This window comes from Oryza sativa, chromosome 1 (assembly GCF_034140825.1).
Source record: "Oryza sativa Japonica Group chromosome 1, ASM3414082v1".
In the NCBI taxonomy this organism is placed as follows: Eukaryota; Viridiplantae; Streptophyta; class Magnoliopsida; order Poales; family Poaceae; genus Oryza; species Oryza sativa.
In genome coordinates, this window is record NC_089035.1 from 38,842,849 (window position 1) to 38,858,654 (window position 15,806).

Below are 15,806 nucleotides of genomic sequence, written 5' to 3' on the forward strand. Positions count from 1 at the left end.
GAAATGCTGCGATATCCTTCACAATAGATTTAGCATGAATTCAATACCACTGCAGCACAAAAATAAATAGAGCAAACAGATTATCTTATGGAAAACTGTTGATTGCATTCTATGTACGACTAGCACAAAAGAAAAAAATAGACCAAACAGATTTCATGCATGAGAAATGACTTTCCAAAACTTGCAAATGAATTGGTGTTTACATACAGGTTGCCGATTGTGATGTTCTGTCTAAAACGCAAAATAGACAATGATACAAAATCTGTAACCCCGGAGGCGTGTATAAGGAGCACTTGAGGAAAAGGAAAAACCAAGATGAAGACATGCTGCTGTAGTGCTGTCTAAGAAAAAAAAATCATGGTCCGCTACTTGATAGCAGACGAAGCAGAAGCAGCAGAAAAACAAAAAAGAAAAAGAAAAAGAAAAACAAAGTATAATGTCAGCAGTCAGTCAGCCAGCCAAATTTCGCCAACCTGCAAAATTGCACGTGAGGAAAGATCAGATCAATATATCACCATTTATCTCCATCAATTCAAAGACAGCAGCGCATGCAGTGGAAATCATCGTCAACAGATTGAATTCTGCATATACTAGCTAAATGCCCATGCGTTGCAACGAAATTAAAAATAAATTATGTCATTACTTTTCCCAATGTTAATTGAAAAAAAAATCATATTTTCTTTGAAATTCGATGTGAATGGATTATGCTGGTTCATATGGCTCACCTTTTGATGTAGAGTGGTAGATGATGGATTCACTGATTTGAATTTCAAGCACAACCGTGGTTACACTGACAGCATGAACCCACATAAGTGCATAGGTATGGTGGCAGATTCACCACCACCACCATTGAGGTCTTTTAAAGGAGTATAGATACTATTTTTTCTATCACATTCAAAGTATATTCGGGATAAGATTACCATAAATTATTTGACAAGTGGAGTATAGGTAAGTTGGAAGTATTCCTGTGTTCAGGTAAGTTCTCTCCCACCCAATTTCAACATTGAGCAATCATCATGTTTAGTCCTTGGTTTTACACAAAGCTAGTACAAAGTTCAGTTTTTTAATTATGAACCGAACAATCTTACCAGGTTTTGATGTCAAAGAAAAAATAACAAGGGGGGACAATAGGTACCAAGTAATACATGGCATATTTTGCACTATATATAAAAAAACTGGAGGGTTCCAGGTTAGCTTGCAACAAAAAATAACTTAAGAGAAGAAAATTTTTGTGGGATTATTACTACACAATACTTTACAGGAATAGTGTTATAAATAATAGAGTAAAGTGCATTGGCGATCCTTAAACTTGTAGGGTTGTGTCATATAGGTCCGTAAACTATCAAAACGCATATCCAGGTCCTAGAACTTGTCAAAGTGTATCATTTAAGTCCCAAATCGACACATCCCCTCTAGGATCCTACGTGGCGCTGATGTGGCATGCCACATAGACGTGACGTGTCATTTTCTTTTTTTCTTCTTTTATTTTTCTTTTTCATTTTCTTCTCATTCTTCTTTTTTTTTTCTGCTCGGGTCACATAGAAAGGAGACGAAACGGGAAAAAAAGAGAAGAAAAAAGGAAAAGGAAAAAAATTAAATGGGTTCCATTTGTCAGTCAAAATGATGCCACATCATGTCCATGTGGCATGCCACATCAACGCCACGTAGGATGCTGAAGGGGTTATGGCGATTTGGGACCTAGATGACACACTATGACAAGTTCTAGGACTTGAATATGCATTTTGAGAGTTTAGAGACCTAGATGACACACCCCTATAAGTTTAAGGGCCATCAGTACACTTTACTCTAAATAATATGTTAAAAGAATGATAATGTAAAGGATCTCACCATTTGTCAAAAGGTGGGAAATTACTAGTTCATTCCAAGCATCTGGGACTCCAGGAAGGCACCAATGACTGCAATCAAGTATGGTTGAAGGATGACTCCATATACCGATATGAGCATCACTTCTGAAGGCCCCCATCAAAGTCACATTCAAGATAGTTGCAGGAACGCTCATGTTCACCACAACCCCAGCGAGTATATCTCCAAATTCACTTCTGTCATCTCCTTTGGCCTCAGCTGTAGGAAATTCTGTTACTTCACATACCTTTTGATTTGAACCACTGTAAGTATGCAAAAAGGGAAAAAAATACAAATGAGTGTATGTCTTTCGCAAATCATTTACACTTTCTTCAAACCACAACAGTAGCAGTCTTGTTTTCATTAGGTGCCTTTATAACACAATACAAGAAGAACAATACACTGGAAAAGATCCGATGTATGTGAGAAAACACACCTCCAATGAGATGGCTCATACGTGCGGAAAAAGACATGTGTTCGTTTTAAATCCACCTTTTCCTTCACCCATGAAGCCCATGTTTCAAGTGCCATTTTGAAAGCAGAATTAATGGATGTACCTAGTTTAAGCAAACCTCCAGCCTCAAAATAGCAGCCCCTGTTAAAAACACAAAACAATAATTACCCATTAGTGAAACAGGGAAATGACAATTTAGTAGATTGTTCGTAAATTGTAACAATTTGCAATAATAGGAATCCACATTAGTAGAAACACTTCTGAGGAATATGCACAAACATAACTTAATAGCATAATTGAAACACAATGCAATTATCGACAGTGTATATTTCCTAACTACGACTATTCTGGTGAAGGACGGAATGCACCAACATCAGCCATCAGGCAATTTTGACAGGAGAAACAAAAACACTGGTACTTGTGTTGCTTTGACCTCAAGTAACTTCACTAAGATTGCAAGGCAACCCATCACTTGTTTTTGTCAATTTGTTACTATCAATACTTTTGATCAGTCCACTTCATGATTCCTGAACAGGATAAATTGTGTTGAGCTCTTAAAAAAAATACTGTCTAGCACCCCTTTGATCTAGGGGTTGCTTAGAAGTCACATACTAAATAACAGATATCTTTCAAAGCGACACTGTGCTACCTATATGCCAAACCATTGGCATGCACAGAACATCTATCCAAGGATTTTTCGCAAAAACAAATGTATTGGAGCAAACATATATTAGGTTCATGATTTTTAAGTTAACTGCAGTAGATATGACAACAATTCTAAGAACAAATTGGTGTTGCTAAGTACAAGTACAATAAGAAAACTCACATATCAAATAATTTGCTGGGAGTCCACCAATGCCCTGAGTTGAAAATAAGCACATCAGCATTCTCCCATTTCCGGCTGATATTATCCATCTTATCAAGCTTGAGAATTGCTCGGACCCTTTTTGGGCTACTGCGAGGTGCAGGGCTCTGTTGTACAAGAAACACCGACCGGAAGAACTCTACATTCAGGTTGAATGACGCAAATCTCACTCCTAAAAACCGGATAGTCTTTGAGATCTGATTGCCATTAACCTCATAAACAGTCTTGGGATTCTCCACCCCTGCCATGAGCATGCAGATGAAAGATTCCCACTGTGTCCGGCTCATGGAGTCCCCCACAAACACAACCCTCTTCCCCCTCAGCCGTTCCAACACATCCCTGGCACTGAACCGCGGCAAGTCGCATCCCCTTGGCTTCCACCGCCATTTCAGGTAGCCGGTGTCCTTCCTCCCATTTGCCAGGCAATTGAATCCCCTCTCCACAAACGGGCAATCGGAGCTATTGTACAAAGGGTACCTCCTGTCCGGCACCCAGCTTCCGTCGAACACGTCGCAGGACTCTAGGTTGTCGCCGGCGAACTCGGCGACCGCATGGCCGCGGCCCTGGTACCGGAAGAGATACAGATACAGCGCGCAGGCGAGCACGAGCGCGACGGAGGAAAGGAAGAAGGCCAAGGCAGCGCACTCGAACGACGGCCCCGAGGGCGCCCACCACCACCACTTGCGGTGCGCGGCCGCCGCCGCCGACACCCGCGGGCTCCCGACGCCGCCCCTCGCTGTGAGCCGCGCCGACGTGCTCCTGCTAAAGCTCCCGGTCACCATCTCGCCGCCGCATCCGCCGCCGCCTGATCTCCCATCACACAAACCCCCAGCAGCCAAATCTGCTCGAACAAATCCACCGGCGCGGCTTCCTATCCCAATACGCCGCGTTCGAATCCCTCCGCCAAATCGGGCCGGATCGAACCTTGGGGGGGCCACCTAACCCCAGTCCCGCGCACAGCTCTCCAGATCACGGAGCACCAAAATCTCTTGCTGCCCACCACGGAAGAGGAAGGAAGGATTTCCACGACGACCGGGATCAGGGCCGGCTACTCACCAGATTCCAACCACCCTTCTTCTCCGGCGATCGCCGGAGCGGCCGCACCCAGCCCCCTGAGCAGGCTCCGGAACTGCTCGATATCTTAGTGGGCGCGTCGCCCGGCGACCTACGGCTACGTCAGCGCTGGCGCGGCGCGAGGAGGAGGAGGAGGGCCAAGTCCGAGGAGTAGAGGAGGAAGACGACGGCTCCGCGCAGAGGAGGAGGGCGGTGGCTGAGGAACGCGTGCGATTTAAATACCAGAGCTTCCAGATACCAGGAGGAAGGAGGTTTCTAGGCTCACTGACCTGTGGGGCCAGTATATGACCTGGCCCACCTGGCATTGAGTTGCAGCCGCTCTGCGCTACGTGACGTGACGCTTTGCTTTTTGACTTTGGCGGTGTCGAGAGGAGGGTGGTGGTTCTCTGGTCGTGCGCGGTGGTGAGGTGAGGTGAAACGAGTGGTCTAAGAAAAAATTTAAAATTTGTTATATCGTGGGACCGAGGGAGTATCACCCTACCGGTAACATCAACGGCCATACGGAGGGTCAAGTGTTCATCGGTACGACCGTACTCGCCCATGATCTGTCCACATCACGAAGGTTAGGGGAGGTCTGCAACTTTTCTGCCATTCTCAGCTCAGAGTTAAATGTGAGGAGAACCGGAGATGGGCTGATGGATTGGGAGGCCTTCTAAACGAACACAACGCCGGATCTAGGCCAGCTTTCATGTGCGGCGCGTTAGTGTTCCATGGCCTGATCTAAGAGGCCGAAACCTTCGGGCAATCCTTTATAGGCCCAACTACAACAGCCCACACGTCCGTGGGGATCCCGTTAGGCCGTTTCCGACCCAACAGCTACGGACCGCACGTTCTCAAAGTCCGGCCTGGGCACATCTGTTGCACGTAGGAAAGGAATAAGTTTACTTTGTGACCCTCAAAAGTGATCGAAATCTAATCCGTAACCCTAAACCACAAAACCGGATACCTCGACCCCTCAACTCTTAAAACAAGTGCAATTCGGTGGTTTTGGAGGACGGTTTCGCTGACGTGGTGCCTACGTGGCATTCTAGTCATCAAATAAATTAAAAAAATAAAGTGGGGCCCACCTGTCAGTGAGTCCTCTCCTACGTTCTCTCTTTCTTCATTGCCAGCAGCGGCGGGAGGACGGGGTGAGCGGCGGCGGCTGGCGGCATCGGGGCGCAGCGCAGTCGGCGGCTAGGACGGCGGCGGCTCGGCCGCGGAGGCTCGCGATAGTGGGAGGACGAGGGGAACGGCGGCGGCGGCGGCCCAATATGCTGCTCGTCATCCTCGCCCTTGCGGTTACCGGCGCGGTCTCCGACGGCTCGCGAGTCGCTGGACCACATCTCCATCAACTGCATCGGCGTCGGGGGACATGTCCGGCTGCCGCTCCGTCCACTCGCGCCCGTTCAGCACCGATGAGGAGGGCGAGGCTCCTCGTCCCCGCTCAGCCGCGGCTCTTCTTGGATAGTCCCGACTGGAGGCAGTCGGCGGCGGGGAGGGAGTGGGAACGGGAGCGGGACGATGGCGACGAGAGAAGAGGAAGCTGGCTCGCGTCGGGATCTTGGTGGTTCGTCGGCGATGATGCCGTGTGCGCTGATGTGCAATCTTGAGCTTTTTAATTTCTGTTTTGCATGCATATAGTGGCTGGGGCTGAAGTCTGGCTTGTTCTTTCCAGTTATGCATGTAACGAACTGCTGATGGAGATGAATAAATAGAGAAGAAAACAGAGAAGCTGCGGTGACTGGTGAGACTTAAGCAGCACAAAAACCACTCTGTTCAGAACTCTGTTCTTCGGTTTTTCAGTTTACTGTTCACAGTCTTACAATCTTCAGAGTTTCAGAGATTCAGTGAGGTTGAGCGTGTGAGTTGTGAGCGAATTGCAAGTTTCCTGACGACGGTGGTGGTCTCCCCCTCTCCCCCGCCGTAGGCGACGACGCGATGGTGGAGAGCGCATCCAGCGCGCCGTTCCCGAGCGACAGGAGCGTCACGCCGGCGATCGTCGGGAGAGGCGGAGCAGCCACGAGAGGCCCTTGAGGCTGGAGCAGAAGTACACCGCCGCCGTGTCACCGAGCAGGTAGAACAGCACGGCGAGCCAAGCCGCCATCACGCCGTAGCCAAGAACCCGCCGCTCCACACCGAACACGCAGTCGAACAGGTACAGGTAGTCGACGTAGCCACGCGGGAATCGCCGGCGATCATGGCCATCCTCCTCGGCGACGTGCTCGCACCTCTCCCCATAGCTCTCAACCTGGAATACGCCGCCGCCATCGCGACGCCCCCGGATCCCGCCCTCCTTGGACGACGATACCACCTCCGGCGGTGTGCCGCCGCGCGGCAAGATGATGAAGAAGAAGGCGAGCAGGAGCAAGAAGGCCACGGTGACGCTGGCACCGATCAGCACCCTTGTCGCCGGCTAGTGCGGAGAACAGACGACGACCCCATCTCGCCGAGAGCTGGCCTCGCCATCGTCGACTCCTCCACTGCGGGGACCGCTTCAGCTCCCGCCGGGTGGCGCCACACCGCAGCCCATGCCCTGCCGCCGGCCGAAGGGGAAGAAGGGGAGAGAAAAAGAGAGAGAAGGGAGAGAGGGAGGAGGAAGGAGGACTGACATGTGGGTCCCACAGTTAGTGGGCCCCACATTTTTTCTGTGTGTGAATGACAAACGGGTCCCACGTAAATTTTTTAACTTTAATGCCACGTAAGTGCCACGTCAAACGCCACGTGGATCAAAGGCTTGGTCAATATTGCCACGTAGGTGCCACGTGGCGCCACGTCAGCAAAACCGCTCTCCAAAACCACCAAGGGAGTCAAATTGCACCGGTTTTAAGAGTTTGGGGGGTCGAGATATCCGGTTTTGTGGTTTAGGGTTACGGATTAGATTTCGATCACTCTTTAAGGGTCATGAAGTGAACTTATTCCTGTAGGAAACTATGTTGGAAAAAGTACACCGAAGGTCCCTCAACTTGTCAACGAGTTACAAAATCGTCCCCTAACCGCAAAACCAGATATCCAACGTCCCTTAACTAACCAAAACCGGTCACAAATGGTCCTTCCGTGGTTTTCACCCCGGTTTTGTCCTATGTGGCGGCTGAGTCAGCGTGGGACCCATGTGGACTCCATATATCAGGCTGCCACATCAACGTTGAACACCATGATTAGCACGGCCATCACCAGGTGTGGCCGGTACTTGCAACGAAGAAGCCGCCACAACGCGCCCGACTCGTACCTCCGGTCCTCCTCGGCAACGCGGACGATATCCTTGAGCTCGGCGTCGACGTCGGCGGTGGCCGCCCCGGCCCTGCGGATGCGCCACAGCAAGTCGCGGGCCTCGTTGAGCCTCCCACGCAGCGTGAAGCTGTTAGGCGTGTCCGGGATGGACGCGGCGCCCACGATGACGATGACGGCCGAGACGATGTCGGCGCCGAGTGAGAGTGGAAGTGGCGGCGAGACAACCACCACCTTATTGGGCTTCGGCGTGGGAGGAGACGGAAGTCAGCGGCGGCGGTGCAGCGCTTAGTGGGGGAGCTAAGGACAGCGAGACGGGCAAAGAGCTTGAGGAGGCGGCGGTGGCAGCCATGGGGGTCAGAGAAGGGAGAGAGAGAGAGATAAGGAAGGGAGAGAAGAGGGGAAGGAAAAGAGAGAGAGGAGGCTGATGTGGCAGTCTGACATATGGGGCCCACTCAGCCGCTACGTAGGACAAAACCGGGGTCAAAACCACCAGAGAACCATTTGTGACTGGTTTTGGTTAGTTAAGGGACGTTGGATATCTGGTTTTGCGGTTGGGGGATGATTTTATAACTCGATGACAAGTTGAGGGACCTTCGGTGTACTTTTTCCAACTCTGTTCGCACCGGGAAAAAGGTCTATTCTACCTCATAGTCTGATTTCTCTATCTCAATCGTTAAACCAAACATTAAGCCTATCTCAACTATCAATTCATTTTACCAATATGACACCTACATGAATTTTTTTAAAAAAATACTGTAGAAATCACGTGTAATTTTTCCACCCTCACCTTATAAATTACAATTAACGAAGAAAAAAAAATCAGGACCCACGTGTAGGTGGCCCATTCGATTGAGAAGTAGGAGCCCGAGCTTGTCCACCCCGCCACTGGTGCGGATTTGAAGCATGAGGAGAGACCAGCTAGAGGCAAGGCGTATAATAACGTGCTATCATCAACAGTAGTGGCAGAGAGTATCAACGATGGTGGTGGTGGTGAGAGGATTGAAGGAGCACTCCGGCACTAGTGCTTGGAGGTGGTGGCCTCGTCGTTGGATCGGTGCAACCATGATCCAAGGTAATAAGTATCTAGATACTACCGTAGGATCGTAAGACTATCAGATTTTAGAAATTACATAATTTTATATAAGATATATAATATGTTGTATAAATTAAAATATATAATATTGATTTTGATAAATTTAATTGGTTTTTATGTAAACTTGAGCATATTTATTCACATTATTTTCAATCCACCTTATTAAATAATATTTGGTAGGATCGTAGAGATCGTAATATCGGGATACTATCCAAGATTTCGTAGGATCGTGTGGAAATAAATAGTAAGATCGAGTAACTATGAAAATTACGATATTAGATGAGATCGATATCGTTTTGAATTCGTAGCATACTATCCTAGTATCGTAAAATATTATACAGTTTGGGGTACTGACAACCTTGAATTGCATGTGCCCCAGCGGATCCAACCGCTGACACACTCAATGGCAAAAGGAGGGATTAGGCTATCAGTGCACTTGACGAAGATGAAGGATGGCCGATGTGTGAGAAGATAGGGGAGTGGGGAGTGGGGAGGAGAGAGAGGATGACATATGGACTAATTGCTTTATTATTATTATTATTATTATTATTATTATTATTATTATTATTATTATTATTATTATTATTATTATTATTATTATTATTATTATTATTATTATTATTAACTACGTCAATATCGACGCTTATGTGTATACTGACTCATCACGTGTGGACCAGGTGAATACGCCACGTCGGTTGAAACCGCTGAGCAAACCATCAAAGGAGTTCACTCCTCATTTTATTTGTTAAGCCAGGGTAGACAGAAAAAAACCGAACCAAAAAGACCGGAACTAGGACTGAAAAAGCTGAGAAATTTGATCAGTATCAGGTGTTAAAGGACCGAATTTCATTCGGTCAATTCAGTTAGTACCTTCGATTAACTAAATAAACTGCACAAATCAAATTTTGGCTCAATAAGACTATTAAGGTCCAGCAACCCAATTAAATCGAATTTTGGCCTCTAGCATGCTTCGATATATGGCCCGTGATAGCGAAGAGAGTCAATTTGTGTTTTGTGGGTGTGTGTTTATGTGTATGGTTTTTTTAATCTGGAACTTAGACTTGCCCTGATTATTTTAGAACTTTTGATATTTCAGTCATGATCGAGATCGAGACTGATTTTCTTGATCTTCATTATTTTCCTAAATTAATTGGTTTCTATTTTTAGATAACCGAAACTTGTAGAAGATCAAAGATCGAGACCGGATTTTTTGGTTTGACCAAACGTCCAACCCTAGTTCAAGGAGTCTTAATGTTACGGTGAGAAAATGAATCGGACTTAAACTATAGTTGAGGAAAGGCAATATAAACTTTTTCCTTACAACATGGTGGAAGTGCAAAACTTCCGGTGATGTGCTTGTGAGTTGTGATGCGATCACTCCTTTCTTATCTCTACTTACCCAACTCACCTCTTTCGTTTTCCACGCGTACGTTTTTCATACTGCTAAACGGTGTATTTTTTATGAAAAATTTTTTATATAAAAGTTATTTTTTAAAAAAATCATATTAATATATTTATATTTATTTTAGCTAATACTTAATTAATCATACGTTTTATTTTACGTGCTAGGGAGTGACGGTTCCCAACCCTCGTTCCGAACATAGTATCTTCGTCGCTTCGGTGAAGCGAACCAGGGAGTCACCGAGTCGGCGTGATAACGAAGAAGAACGGCTTCCAGAACGTCTCGTCAACCCAATGACAAAGAATGGAATTAAATTTAAAAATATACTGTTGATTTGTTTTTCCTTAGAAATATTCGTGGCGTAAAATTTAGAAATATTCGTGGCATAAAATTTTTAGCAGAAATATACCATCAATCTCGCACAACCGTTGTGCAAAGAAGCGTGACGACGCACACCGCGCAGTATCGCGAGACCGAACGTCTTGTCCAGCGGTTCTACTTAATTAGTGATCAATTATCCTAATTATCGAATAATAACTAGTGATTAATTATCCTAATTAGTGATTAATTAACAATTAATCAATCACTAATTAACAATTTTCAACCGTCGTAATCGCTCACTGATTGAGAGAGACTGCTCGGTCTCGCGGTTTGGCCGCGCGAGACCGTGTGGTCTGACGCCGTCTGCACGCACGTCCTCGATTTCGTCGTTTGGTGTCACGGTTTCATTGTACGGGGCCGACACCTGTTATAGATGCTATTTGCGTCGTCACGTCCACGTCACTTATGCGAAACGGTTGCGCGAGATCGACAGTATATTTCTGCTAACAAATTTACATCCCGAGTATTTATGAAAAAAAAACGAATCAATAGTATATTTTTAAATTTAATTCCAAGGAATGGCGAGTTCGTGCTGAGCACGGACGCTAACTTGCACGGGACGTGGAGGCGGATCTCCGGTTAAATGCTTGGCCATACGAAACCGCTTGGTGAGCGAGTGGGTTTACATACGGTTTTGGTTTGAATCTGTCGCAGGTCGCGGCGCCAGACGGCCAGGGGCAGGCCAGCCTGGTCTCGATTGTTTCCTCGCGAGCAGCGCGCGGTGGCGGCGCCTGGTGGGCTCGGGGAATCCCTCTGCAGCCAGCGCGTCCGCGAAATGCATGCCACTTGTATATGGACCAGCGCTGCACATGCACAAGCCGCACGTGCCGTTCCGCTTGGTAGTGAAATCCAGGGGCGGACCACGGTGTTTACCATAACCAGCCTGCTTATCTCACACAACAGAACAAAAACGAACCACCCATTTCAACAAAGTTGGTCACCTTGTTCTCCACAGTTGACAGTAAAAATTCTCGCCGTAGCTCGTTTTTCCCAACATGGCCACGTCACTGCCGGCCAGATTACTTGTCCCATGCAGCTGGACAAAGTACCGTTTGACCCCGGTCCCTTTTGTGATGGCGACATCGTATCGAGAGGGACAGCCAGATCTCCGGTATGGAAAATTGGAAACTGGAAAGCAACGGACGTGTTCACTACGATCTGTGGACCCGATACACTGGCCAAAAATGGAGACAAGCCATGAGCCTCAGACACCGTGGAGGCTAGCCGTGCACCCAGCTGTGAGCGTGGCTAAAACGGCCGCGAGCACCCACAGGATTCGCTCTCCCACACCATCGGCTCGTTCGCACAAAACCACTGCACCACCCACCGGTTTCGGTTTCGCCCACCATTGGAGGCGAATCCCCTCCCTTCATATACCACGCCGCGGCAGCTCGGCGATCCCAGAAAGGCAGAAGAAATCAAGAAACCAACCACCAACTAGCTACTGTAGTTGACTGACAGTGATAGTGGCAGTCATGCAGGTCGTGGGAACCGTGCGTGTCAGTGGCTGCGGCGCGGTGGTGGCGCCCTCGCGCCGGCAGTGCCGCGTGTCCGCGGCGGTGCTGACGGCCGCGGAGACGGCGACGGCGACGCGGCGCCGCGTGACGCACTCGATGCCGCCGGAGAAGGCGGAGGTGTTCCGGTCGCTGGAAGGGTGGGCGAGGTCGTCGCTGCTGCCGCTGCTCAAGCCCGTGGAGGAGTGCTGGCAGCCGACGGACTTCCTGCCGGACTCGTCGTCGGAGATGTTCGAGCACCAGGTCCACGAGCTCCGCGCGCGCGCCGCGGGGCTCCCCGACGAGTACTTCGTCGTGCTGGTCGGGGACATGATTACCGAGGAGGCGCTGCCGACGTACCAGACCATGATCAACACGCTCGACGGCGTCCGCGACGAGACCGGCGCCAGCGCCTGCCCCTGGGCCGTCTGGACGCGCACCTGGACCGCCGAGGAGAACCGCCACGGCGACATCCTCGGCAAGTACATGTACCTCTCCGGCCGCGTCGACATGCGCATGGTCGAGAAGACCGTCCAGTACCTCATCGGCTCCGGCATGGTACGAATCTCTCGAAATGTTGATGCCATTTCTCTGCTTGGTTTCAATCTTTTTTTTGCTTAGCATTGTTGCTGAATCCATGGCAGGATCCGGGGACGGAGAACAACCCGTACCTGGGGTTCGTGTACACCAGCTTCCAGGAGCGCGCGACGGCCGTGTCGCACGGGAACACGGCGCGCCTCGCCAGGGCGCACGGGGACGACGTCCTGGCGCGCACCTGCGGCACCATCGCCGCCGACGAGAAGCGGCACGAGACGGCGTACGGGCGCATCGTGGAGCAGCTGCTGCGGCTCGACCCGGACGGCGCCATGCTCGCCATCGCCGACATGATGCACAAGCGGATCACCATGCCCGCGCACCTCATGCACGACGGCCGCGACATGAACCTGTTCGACCACTTCGCCGCCGTGGCGCAGCGCCTCAACGTCTACACCGCGCGCGACTACGCCGACATCGTCGAGTTCCTCGTCAAGCGGTGGAAGCTGGAGACCCTGGAGACTGGGCTCTCCGGCGAGGGCCGGAGGGCCCGGGACTTCGTGTGCGGGCTCGCGAAGAGGATGCGGCGGGCCGCGGAGCGGGCTGAGGACAGGGCTAAGAAGGATGAGCAGAGGAAGGTCAAGTTCAGCTGGATCTATGATAGGGAAGTGATTGTCTAGTTTAACTTGTCTTGGTTGAATTCTGAATTCCCAGTCCTAGATGATCATGCCATTTCGTTATCATCTCTGTTCTTGTGTTCTCTTTGCAATGCAGTAAATTGGTAATAGTTAATGGTGCTTTGATCTTGGAAATTTGGCGTTGATGTATTTTCTGGTATCATTAGTGAAGATAGTTTGGTTTCTTTTCACATTTGATGATTTGAACCCTCAAATATTAATGTTGAAATACAGAATTTCACATTTCACATTTCAGTTGTGCCTGCACACTGACATTATTCGCATATAAAATTGACATGACCGTTTTTTTATTGAGGGAATTGCACAGTTGCCAGCATCGTGTCCAGTTGATAAACGGATGCAGCAGATTATAAATTTCCCTTGTACAGTCATCTATGTACAAGAAGCATACTAGTTGATAGAAAATCCCTTTTCTTTTCAAGCCAATTGTGAAACCGCTTCGCCAGAACATTTGAGACAAGCAAAATTGCAGTTAATGTAGTTGGGATAACGTACCACTGCCTGCGTGTACTTGGTGTTCAGAAATGTCAAGCTCAACCGAACTGCACCCTGAAGTCGTTTTGGTGCCTTTGATCTTGGAAATTTGGCAGAAATGTATTTTCTGATATCGTTAGTGAAGATTTTTCTTTTAACATTTCAACCACAAAAATTGATGTTCAAATACATAATTCAATTGTGCCTGTTGACTGATATTAGCATATAAAATTGACACGAAGTGTGTAGTTATTTCTATGCCAGCACCAGTTGATAAAGGGATGCAACAGAACAGATAATTCCCTTGTCTAATAATCTAATGTCCTTGTCTAATCATCTATGTATAAGAAGTACAGTTAATAGAATATCCAGCACATGAGGGGCTTTTCTTTTCTGGGCAACTTGTGAAAACACTTTCGGAAGAACATTTGGGACATGCAAAAAATGCAGTCAGTGTAGCTGGGATAACGTACCACTGCCTGCACATACTTGGTGTTCAGTAATCTCGAGCTCCACTGAACTGCACCCTGGGGTCTTCCCAACTCCATGGAGCGCCATCTTTCTCCTCATGCGTTCAGCCTGCTCCCACCTCTCCGACGAGGCCATGATATTTGACAGCAAGATGTACTCTGCATCGTTGGTTGACACACGACGGGAGTGCAATTGGTGGATCTCACTTGATACGAGTTCAGACATCTCTGCATCGCCATGCACCCTGCAAGCTCCGAGCAGGGAGCCCCAGATCACCTCATTGGGTTCAACAAGCATGTTCTTGACAATCTCATAAGCTTCCCTCAATCTTCCAGAACGGCCCAAGAGATCAACCAGGCAGCCGTAATGCTCTACTGCAGCAGCAACCCCGTAAATATCGAATTTGCTGAAGATTCTTAGTCCTTCATCTACAAATCCTCCGTGTGTGCAAGCTCCGAGTACGGCAAGAAGTGTGATCTCATTAGGCTTCTGCTCCGAACACTCCATCTTGGAGAACAACCGAATAGCCTCAATGCTCTGTCCATGGCTGGAAAGTGCAGAGATCATCGAGTTCCAGCATTCGGTGTTCCTCCATTGCATGTTGTCGAAGATATTTCGTGCGAAAGCGAGGTCACCGCACTTGGCGAACATGTCAACCAGGCCATTCATAACGAACTGGTTCTTCCGGATACGGTGCTGGATGATGAAATTGTGAACCTTTCTCGCTTGCTCTAGCGAACCGAGCTGTGCGCAGGCAGAGAGAACACCTGCCATGGTGAACTCGTCCGGCTTGATCTTGTCCTTTAGCATGGAGTGAAATGCTTCCAGTGCCTTCTCGCAGCATCCCATTTTGGCATACCCTGCTATTAGTGCGTTCCAGTTCACCAAGTTGCGCACGGGGATTTTGTCGAACACCGCTTGCGCTTCGTCGGCATTGCCAGCCTTGAAGTTCCCGGTGACCATCGACGACCACACAAACGCGTTCCGCGCAGGCATCTTGTTGAACAGCTCCCTCGCGGTCTCCATGTCCCCCGCGGCAACGTAGGCCTGCACGGCCACGGTCCACGTGACGACGTTCTGCATGCCCAGCGGCATGGCCTCAAACCACCGCCGCGTTTCCGCCATGTCGCCCTTCCCCGCGAACCCCCGGATCAGCGTTGCCCACGTGACGGGAGTCCGTGAGCCCATGCCGGCGAACAGCGCCTCCGCGCTCACCATGTCTCCCGCCGCCGCGTACCCGGCGAGCATGGCGTTGCACGTCACGGCGTTCCGGTCCAGCATTCCGTCGAACACCCTGCGCGCGTCGGCCAGGAGGCCGCACTTGCAGTACACGGACACCAGCGTCGTCCCCACGAGGCGGTCGTGGGCGTTGGCGGATTTCACGGCCTCCGCGTGGAGGGCCCTGCCGAGGACGGGATCCGCGCGGGAGGCGGTTGCCTTGAGGAGGACGATGACAAGGGGCAGGTGGTGAGTACGATGGGGCAGTAGTTTCGAGTAGATGATAGCGGCCTCCCGGAGGAAGGAGTTGGAGGCGTAGACCTTGGCGAGGTTGGCCCACATGTCTGGGTCACGGCATCCTCTCGTCAGGTAGAGAGCGTGGAGTTGCCTCGCTCGGCTAGCCGCCATGGCGAGCGCTCGTCCGCCCTAGCAGCGGCGGCGGCGGCGGCGGCTCGCGGGCTTATATAACGTCGGGGTGTCAAACAAAAATATTTCTGCTATTCTGGCAGTGAAACTTACGGTTTCGTAGGAAACAATATTACTCTGTTGCAAATGGACGATATGACACCGACAGAG

General features: G+C 49.4%; 4 protein-coding genes across 4 annotated transcripts; 1 reads left to right on the forward strand and 3 right to left on the reverse strand.

The window, feature by feature from the left end:
- Positions 1–151: 151 nt before the first annotated feature.
- Positions 152–4,455, reverse strand: LOC4324843 (protein trichome berefringence-like 7). The gene is made up of 4 exons (XM_015765546.3): positions 3,144–4,455; positions 2,300–2,458; positions 1,849–2,126; positions 152–473 (listed from the first exon to the last, which is right to left on the reverse strand). The coding sequence occupies exons 1-4, from the start codon at positions 3,962–3,964 to the stop codon at positions 451–453; spliced, it is 1,281 nt and encodes a 426-aa protein (XP_015621032.1). The 5' UTR covers positions 3,965–4,455; the 3' UTR covers positions 152–450.
- Positions 4,456–6,222: 1,767 nt separating this feature from the next.
- LOC107278237 (sugar transport protein 12) lies at positions 6,223–7,815 on the reverse strand. Its single transcript, XM_015784466.1, has 3 exons — positions 7,780–7,815; positions 7,380–7,697; positions 6,223–6,651 (listed from the first exon to the last, which is right to left on the reverse strand). The coding sequence occupies exons 1-3, from the start codon at positions 7,813–7,815 to the stop codon at positions 6,223–6,225; spliced, it is 783 nt and encodes a 260-aa protein (XP_015639952.1).
- Positions 7,816–11,744: 3,929 nt separating this feature from the next.
- LOC4324844 (stearoyl-[acyl-carrier-protein] 9-desaturase 1, chloroplastic-like) lies at positions 11,745–13,331 on the forward strand. The gene is made up of 2 exons (NM_001405444.1): positions 11,745–12,393; positions 12,480–13,331. Exons 1-2 carry the CDS (start codon positions 11,818–11,820, stop codon positions 13,047–13,049), a joined length of 1,146 nt encoding a protein of 381 aa, NP_001392373.1. The 5' UTR covers positions 11,745–11,817; the 3' UTR covers positions 13,050–13,331.
- Positions 13,332–13,655: 324 nt separating this feature from the next.
- Positions 13,656–15,737, reverse strand: LOC4324845 (pentatricopeptide repeat-containing protein At3g21470). Its single transcript, XM_015778265.3, has one exon. The coding sequence runs from the start codon at positions 15,636–15,638 to the stop codon at positions 13,992–13,994; it is 1,647 nt and encodes a 548-aa protein (XP_015633751.1). The 5' UTR covers positions 15,639–15,737; the 3' UTR covers positions 13,656–13,991.
- Between the last annotated feature and the right edge of the window lie 69 nt (positions 15,738–15,806).